The sequence below is a fragment of the Larimichthys crocea genome, chromosome XII (assembly GCF_000972845.2).
Source record: "Larimichthys crocea isolate SSNF chromosome XII, L_crocea_2.0, whole genome shotgun sequence".
Lineage (NCBI taxonomy): Eukaryota > Metazoa > Chordata > Actinopteri > Sciaenidae > Larimichthys > Larimichthys crocea.
The window spans coordinates 26,262,170-26,270,770 of record NC_040022.1 but is presented as its reverse complement, the minus strand read 5'-3'; the positions used below and the strand labels follow the sequence as shown (position 1 = coordinate 26,270,770).

Here is an 8,601-nt window from a genome sequence, read left to right as displayed (position 1 = left end):
ACCCTCCACAGGAAACCTGCTCAGATGTTCAACGAGTACCAGAGCAACAAAGTCATCATCGAGCATACCAACTACCCGCAAGCTGACACATGAACAAGTACAAGGACGGACTCACACCGGAGGCCATCCTTCCTCCTCGTGTGCCTGCTCATGTTGTAGAAAACGCCATCGTTCTTCTGCGATATGGAAGAACAAGAAGTTTTACCTGCCGATGTATTACTGTCGGCAACTTGACTCTCTCTGACCTGCTGGCTGGCTTCACCTACATGGTGAAAACATTTATGTCCGGCGCCAAGACGTTAAACATGACCCGGTGCTGTGGTTCCTAAGAGAAGTGGTGTGTTCATCATGCTGGCAGCCTCGGTCATCAGTCTGCTGGCCATCGCCATCGAGGCCATGTCCACCATGGTGAGGATGAAGCCCTATCAGGGGATAAACAGGGGCGGATGTTTGCTCTGTCGGAGCAGCTGGGTGCTGTCGGTGTTCCTGGGCATCCTGCCCGTCCTCGGCTGGAACTGCATAGGTCAGCTGCGCAGTGCTCCACAGTCCTGCCGCTCTTCGCCAAGAGCTACATCCTCTCTCTCATCCATCTTCAGCCCATCCTCATGTCCATCGTCGTGCTGTACGTCCGCATCTCCGCATTGTCAAGCCAACACCCAACGGCTGGCCTCGGTTCCTCAACGCAAGGGCCTCTACCGCAAGTCCAGAAGTACATGGCGCTGCTGAAGACGGTCACCTCGTCCGGGAGTCTTCACTCGCCTGTGGTTGCCGCTCTTCATCCTCTCCTGCTGGACTTCTGCTGTCCGGCCAAAAGCTGCGGGTGCTCCTCAAGGCCGGACTACTTCTCGGCATCGCCATGTTCAACTCCTCCTCACCCCATCATCTACACCCTGACCAGCAAGGACATGAGGAAGCAAATCATCCGGCGCTGTGCCGACACTGCCTCCTAACCAAAGACGGACAGGTGAAGAAGATCGGGATGCCTTCTGGAGTGCAGCACCAGTAAGACGCGCAGCCTCTCACCGACTGGAAGACTGGAGACGACGGTATCCGGGTAACTTAACCCTCTACCATCACAAAGCCTTTACCAGGTTGTCTAAGCCGACACAACCCAAGGACTGTTACGACCGGGCTGCTTCTCTTTAATCTGAGTTGCAGATCTGCTCTGTCGAGCAAACACGTACGACGGGAGCTGAAGTTTCGTGTTGCACTCTGCCACAGTTTGGAACTGAATAAGCTTGATATATGTGACAGATTGGGGACAGACATTTCATTTTTCTTTTATATATCTTCTATAGCAGTCCAGCATTACGCTTGTCCTTTGGACATGAAAGGCCAGTTCCTCAGAAAAAGTTTCATCATTTCACATACACACCAGCCCAAAAAGCACAAGATTTAACTATCTCCCGGGGGTAGCCTCTAATTGATCGTTGTTACAAACACAAGGCATCCACACCCAAAATCTGCTGCCAAACCCATGTTTTCTGCCATGGAGCTTGGTCAGCAGTATAACGTTGGGTGAGAGGTGCCCCCCTCCGTTGGAGATCAGAGGCTCGGCGGGGCTGGAGACGCACTGAACCACGTCATACGTGGGGGGTGTTTGCCGGCGGTTTGCAGCTTTGGAGGTCCCTCCCGACATATGTAGCGACACATGATGAATGACTCTAAAGCAAAAGCTGACAGCGGGGTTTGTTGAGGCCTCTCGGTTTGACGGACTAGAATATCGCAGTGATGCGATTAAAAAAACAAACAAAAACAAAAAAAAGGACAGATGTCTTCTTCTTCCTATCGAGAGAGAGTTCCCCATGAAGCGAATCTGTTTTTCCTGTGAACGACCACAGATTAAATCTCGCCACATAGTCGAGATCTGTCACAGCCCCCACGGCAGACCGAGTCAGGGCTTCAAAGCGCCGGGGGGAATTCACTGTGTCGTTGGTGACATGAGTTAAAACAAGAATGGACGTGCCAGCTATTTTGTACAAATGTATAACTTTGTAATATTATATATCGTTTCTCTGAACTTTTTGTATGTAAAAAAAAAAAAAAGTCACTTAGTTATGATGCCAGTTTTTACGTGCACTGATAAAAAAATATGTGAATCATGTTACACGGAGGCTCCGACATTCTTTACGTTTGATTCACCCGTCACACAGCTGCATCAGCAATGACTCATATTAAGAAAACTATAGAGAAATAATCACCGAGTTACGCAGCACCAACCGCTGTGATTACACATACACAGTTCAGTAAATAAATGTAATAAACAAAATATAAATTAGATTTCCATATGTGTTTTTATCTAATAAATTGTTGATGACATAAAAAGTTGTACACAAAAACACTGAGCGTTGAAATTACAAATCAGGTTTATTTTTATTAATATATATAATATATAATGATTATCTCTATCACGTTCCTGACATTATCGTTATTCAGACATGTAAGGTTGTTCTTTTTGTTTTTATATATAAAAGTCGGTTTTGTAAATGTAATGTAATTTAATATATATTTATATAAATATTATAAATACTGACATCTTTTTATTTATTTATATCAACATATAAAACATGTTTGCCTCAGATCAAGTTATTAATAACGTAATATGATACCATATCTATCAAGTCTGAATAAATAGTTCCTGGCATTAAATAGACACTATGAGCTATGGGACTCTTTTTTTTGTTCTAATATTTAAAAAAAGTGAAAATTTTTGTCCCCTCTTTAGTTTATAAATAAATACAAATAATTTTCCACAAACTTAAAATTTCCTGATATAAAAAGTTCATAAATAGATTACAGTTAGAAGCAGTTTTTGTATTATATTTAACAAAGCGTTTATTGTTTTAAAAATCAAATTTTGAAAATTTTGCCCAAATCAGGTTCATTATTATAAATTTAATATTTTTCAAGTCGGTCAGACTGCTGACATTAAAAAGTTCTACAAAGACTATGACAGTATGAGCTGTTTGGACTTGTGTGTGGTTCATATTATATTTTTAAAAAAAAATTTTTTGTCTTTAAATTGGTTTATTAACATGAATTTAATGAAATTTCTCCTCGATTGAACAATGGTTTCTGACATTTAAAAAGTTCCTCAATAGACACAAAGCTACATGGATCTGTTTGGAATCTGTTTTTTTGTTTTATTTTTACAAAATGAACTTTTTTCAGGTTTAATTATATAAATACATTATAACAGAAACGTCCTCGTAGGCACTAAAGGATCATTTTGTTTTTTAACACCACGGTAACCTCCGAGGTCGCAGTGAGGGTAACGTTATTAACTTATATTAAAAGTATTAAAGTAAACAAGTTTTAACAGGTTAACTTTCCAGTGAACGTTCGTAACACTCAGAGTGATTTAGTTTTACATCAACAGACTTCAAACAAAGATAATTATTAAAAGAAAAAGATATGTCTTAACTAACAAAGCTCCACCTCCGTACAAACCACTTGTTAACCACTTGACACATCGCTGTGCCTGTGGCTGAGGTGGAGATGAAGCTGCAGAGCCGAGTTTAGTGTGCTGCTCTGTTTACGTAACAAACCACATTTGGTGCATGTTTCTTCCAAAGTAATGGTAGGCGAGTAAAAGCGCCCCCGAGCGGACGTATGTCGTCCTGCCACCGTGAAACCGCTCGACGTGCTGCAGTGTGGTACGCGACTGTGGCACGGCAAACTTTTCAAAGAAGGAGATGGTTTCAGTTCTCAGCATTGCAGAGGGGGTAAATAACACAACACGCCGACCCTGCAGGAACCTAACAGCTTGTTTTGTGAAAATATGACACTTTGCTTTAACCACACAGGAATTTTGAGGAGATTCATGTAGTTTTTTATGCTGCAGTTACAGTTATAGATGGCTATAGTAGTAATTATTTTGCACAGGTCGCTTCTAAACACATCAGTACTTTGCTAAGATGTCCTCAAATCATCTGCCAAGCGAGCCAGGCCTGAACTCCTTTAAACTATTGATTCAGTGACAAACAGGGTTCACGGGAAGCTCACCTATCAACTTAAAAAAGGTGCATAACACACATATTGTGTTGTCTAAACAGCTTAAATGATTACATCAGTTCGATGCTGTCTTCAGTGGATACAATAAGCAGTGGATGTCGGGGGGGGGGTCCCAAATGTGCAAACTTGTTAGGAGGCAGTCAGGAAAGTTTAAATTTTCAAGTTAAAGTGGAAACTAATGACTGAATGAGCTCAAGCACAAGATTGTTTGTTAAAAGGTGTAAAATAAAAGGTTAAAACGGGTAACAGTCGGCTAACGAACTGAGGTCCTCGGAATTGACGGGTGGTGTTGATGAGCTCATCTGACGGAGCTGTGGGGGAAACATCCGTCCCAAACTATCGTGAACTAGTGTGACTAATCCGCCTCCTCTAAAGCTTTCAGCACGTCTCCATCAGCAGAGTCATCAGGACTCTGTTTCATGTTTTAAATCACAAATCAACAAACAGAAACTGGATTTATCTCTCCGAGTTTGAACGATTCAAAGAACCGAGCCGACGTTTACGAAACAGTCCAGCAGCGACATCTAGTGGCCGACACTCGTCTGCACTTCAAACTGCTCTGATGGGAGAAAAACTACTAAACCAAAACTGATCGGAGATATTTAATGTATAAAAGATGTTGTAAGAGGACAGAAGAAAAAGACACACACAGACAACAAAGAAAAAAAATTTCTGACGACACCGCCGTCCTTCAGCTACCATTCGGTGCTGACGAAGCTCCACAGCTGGTCGCTTACGTCGCTGCGGGATCGCTGAAAGTGTCGATGCTGATGGGTGGCGAGGTCGGCGCCGTAATGAACTGCAAGGGGAGAAAGATGTGAAGTCTGACGTACAGACGGGAGGAGAGTTCATAAGTCATTTAAATGTCAGAAATAAGTGGATGTTAAAGGACAGGGTTGTTTAAATACATTTTGAATATAATATTATTAAATAAACTCAATATACTCATATTAAACTCTGAGTCTATGAGTCAGCATTTATTTATTTGGTTTCATTTTCTGCCAACATGTTTCGAGTCTGATGCTACCTTGAAGAGATTATTGACTTGAAACTGTTTATATTCTTTATTTCCTCAAAGTTTGACCAGAAAACAACCGTACCTCCTTTCAAGACGTTGGGCTGTGTGTCATATTCCCACTTGATCTTCGATATCACGTAATAAACCTGAGCCCACATATCTGGCGAGAGAAGAGAAGAAATAAAAAATCAGCTGCTGTCAATGTGAAGAATGTGTTTCCAAATATATATCAACAGGTCGTATTACGCGATGCTGTGAGGCCCGTTCAAGTCAAAACGTGGGTCTAACACTGCTGCATCGCCTGAACTTGACAATGGATTCAAAGAAGTCGGCTCTGTGTATGAAGTGCAAAAAAGAAGTGGTAGCTTTTTACACACTGTGCAAACGACAGAATATCTGAGACTCACACGGCTGATGGGATGACCTCCGTCGTGTCTTCGTCCACCTCGTTCTGAAGAGTCTGAAGCTCGGTTCGGAGTTTCTCCACTCTCTCAACTCTCTCTGCAGAAACCTGGACGCGAGTTAAAGGACGCTAACGAAGAAAAGAATAACTACAGCCGCTGTAAAGATAAAAAGGATACTGTAGTTCAGAGTCGGTCACTGGCTCTTGGCCTGCACTGCCGCAGATGTTCCTCCACATTCGACAGCTCGTCCTCTCTCTGCTTCTTCGCCTCCTCCATGTCGAGCAGCCTCTGGCCGGTTGTCTCCTCGATCTGAGCCACATCTGTGGAAGGAGGTCCATGTGGAGACGATGAAGGGCAGAAGAGGAGCGAGAACACAGACTGATAACAACAACAGTCGCTAAACGTCATTACCTTTTTAATCGTCTCACGATCTTCTTTGTTTCCACGTGTTGATTGAAAAGCGCCTGATGTTCGTCCTTCACTCGTTTCAGCTTCTCCAGCTGGCGTGCTGTTGATGAAGGCGACGAGCACCTCGCCGGTCTCCTCCAGGTCCTGAAACTTATGACCCTGAGCCATCGCGAAGACACCGGCAGCTAGAAACACAACAGACGAGATGAAATTAATAAAAGTGCGTTAAGCTTCAGATATCAACAACAAAATCAAAGTCTCAAAACACATGAAGGCTTCTTATTTCAGGTTTAAGTGCTGACTTATTGATTGATACTCATGTATTGCTTGGCAGTTTAAACTGGATATTTGGCTTTATAAACTGAAGTTAATGAGCACTCTAGCTTCAGAAGTATCTTTGATCTGACGTGAGGAGGAGCAGTGCCGGTCAAACATTTGGACACACCTTCGATGATTTTTTTATTCTCTACATCGGAGTTTAGCGCTGAAGACATCAAGGCCACGTGAGTAATTATGTGGTAAACAAACCAGAATGTTTCGTATTTTGATCAATCGGCTTTAGGGTGGGAACCACACACGCAGATAAAATCCACCTTCACAAAGACACTCTATTTGGACTCATCAAAATTGGTAAATGGACCTATACAGAACATCAAGTCGTATTACATATTTCCAGGCTGCCACGCAATGTTCATCAGCTGGAATAGATTGGCAGCCATTGATTTAACAGTTCATTCCGACACGCTTATGGAACATAACTGACTGCTGTTTGGTTACACAGACTACAGCGTGTACGTGCCAGCTGATCACGATTGGACTCATCTACAGCTACGTGGCAATTTGTTTGTGCAGTCACAGTGCGGTGAGAGGTGTGTGCAGCTCCCGATAGGTCAGTACTGTCAATGTCTGCAAACAGAAAGCTGGCAGAGTAGAAATGAAGAGGATCTGTGCTTTTCTCTTCACCTTGTAACCATGGGCACACCGCTGTAAGCTCTGTTTGGTTTCTTCTTCTTAGTATTTTATTCACATAGGTTTATACAGGGTTCCCACGCCTTTTTCATGAACAAATTCAAGCACTTTTCAAGCACCTTCAAGCACCAGTTTTTCCAGCCCCTTAATAGGTAGCCTATAGTGTGTTTGCCATGATGGTATGGCATAATAATACGGGTCTAATTCACTTATTTCATATGGTGGTAGTGACTGTTTTGATTTTTAACTAATTGTGAATTGGCTTGTATTTGTCAGCTTGTGAGCGGTGTATTGTGTAACTACCATAGCGCAATAACAGTGACAAATAGACATCACACAAAATTCAAGCATTTTCACAACCTTGAAAACACTGAATTGGAATTCAAGCATTTTCAAGGAATTCAAGCACCCGTGGGAAATCTGTTTATATTTCCTTTGTTCCAGATCATGTCTGCTCCTGCTACTTCTCGTCGTAAACGCCTATCCAGTGGTTCTTAACCTGGGTTCGATCGAACCCTAGGGGTTCGGTGAGTCGGTCTCAGGGGTTCGGTGGAGCCTCCGCCCTGGAATTTTTTATACCATTTGTTACAACATATCTTGTGAGCATCGTTTTCGAGGATGCGGACATAAAAACTAAGAAAAGGAACAGACTTGCTGTGAAAATGACGAGACTGGCACTTGCCAAGGTGAAGCCACGCATATCTAACTGGTCTTCAAAGGCAACAGCAGAGTCAACTGAGGTAAGTTGTTGTGGGTTCTGCACTGTGTTGGTTTTGTTATTTGACACAGGTGTGTAATGCACGGTTCGTTTTGTGCACCAGTAAAAAAAATCATATTTTATTTTTTACTAAAGAAGGGTTCGGTGAATGAGCATATGAAACTGGTGGGGTTCGGTACCTCCAACAAGGTTAAGAACCACTGGTCTAAAACAACCCTGACTCCTCTTGCTGTATTTGTGCTAGTTTCACCATTCCAAGTCAGAGGAAAGCAAACATCAGTGCATCTGTCAAAAAAGCATATTTTACATATTTAAAAGTAAAACTCAGTGATCAAAACAACAAGACATGGGCCCCTCACAAAGTGTGTGGAGAGTTTACGGATGTGGACCAAAGGAACACGTGAAAAGTTGGCGTTTGGTATTCCAAAAATATCATTGCACATATCTGTTAAGCACAGTATTTTTCATATTTTTTAAGAAAACAGGGATCCTATAGTTCAAAAACGTGACGTGATAGAGAAAAACTGAGACCAGTTTTGGATTCTGCACCCAAAGATTAGTTAAAAACAGCTGTCAGACCTGTGTGTTCTCCTTACTGTTGCTGTGTTTCACGGTTTTAAGTTCACCTACAGTCTGAAAAACAAAATAACTGAGAAGACGCGACCGTTAATTCAAACCGTCCAGATTTCAATTTAACCGTTAAAACAAACCGTAAACAAACGGTCGTCTTCGGGTTTAAACACCGACGTGACTCGTTAAAACTTTCAGAAAAAAGACAGACGACCATCATCGACTCTGTAAAGGTCGATAAAGTTGATATTAAACCGATAAATCAGCTGATTTTTAAGTGAATTAAAGTTTAAATCTTACCGCGAGGGATTCAAATCTAACTGACGAAGCGCGCGCCTCTTCTGCGGCTTCTTCTTCGTCGGTTTTATTTTTTGGTGGTGGCTAGTGCTAGACGCGCATGCGCAGGATCGCCCCCTGCTGGACAGAGGTGAGAACACAGCCTGGCAGCCTCTGAATGTTTACAAACAGATTATTTTATTATTCATCTCCTGATGTTTGTT

At 42.4% G+C, this 8,601-nt stretch overlaps 1 protein-coding gene and 1 pseudogene across 1 annotated transcript; one reads left to right on the top strand and one right to left on the bottom strand.

The window, feature by feature from the left end:
• The first annotated feature begins 24 nt into the window (after window positions 1-24).
• Window positions 25-1,058, top strand: LOC113747053 (sphingosine 1-phosphate receptor 1-like; annotated as a pseudogene).
• Window positions 1,059-4,709: 3,651 nt separating this feature from the next.
• On the bottom strand, window positions 4,710-8,565 carry LOC104935165 (kinetochore protein Spc24). The gene is given in 10 exon segments (XM_027285847.1): window positions 4,710-4,813; window positions 5,115-5,185; window positions 5,434-5,503; window positions 5,506-5,543; window positions 5,614-5,628; window positions 5,630-5,756; window positions 5,816-5,934; window positions 5,936-6,029; window positions 8,111-8,164; window positions 8,402-8,565. Coding segments are annotated over 8 exon segments (621 nt in total). The 5' UTR covers window positions 6,013-6,029; window positions 8,111-8,164; window positions 8,402-8,565.
• Window positions 8,566-8,601: the final 36 nt, after the last annotated feature.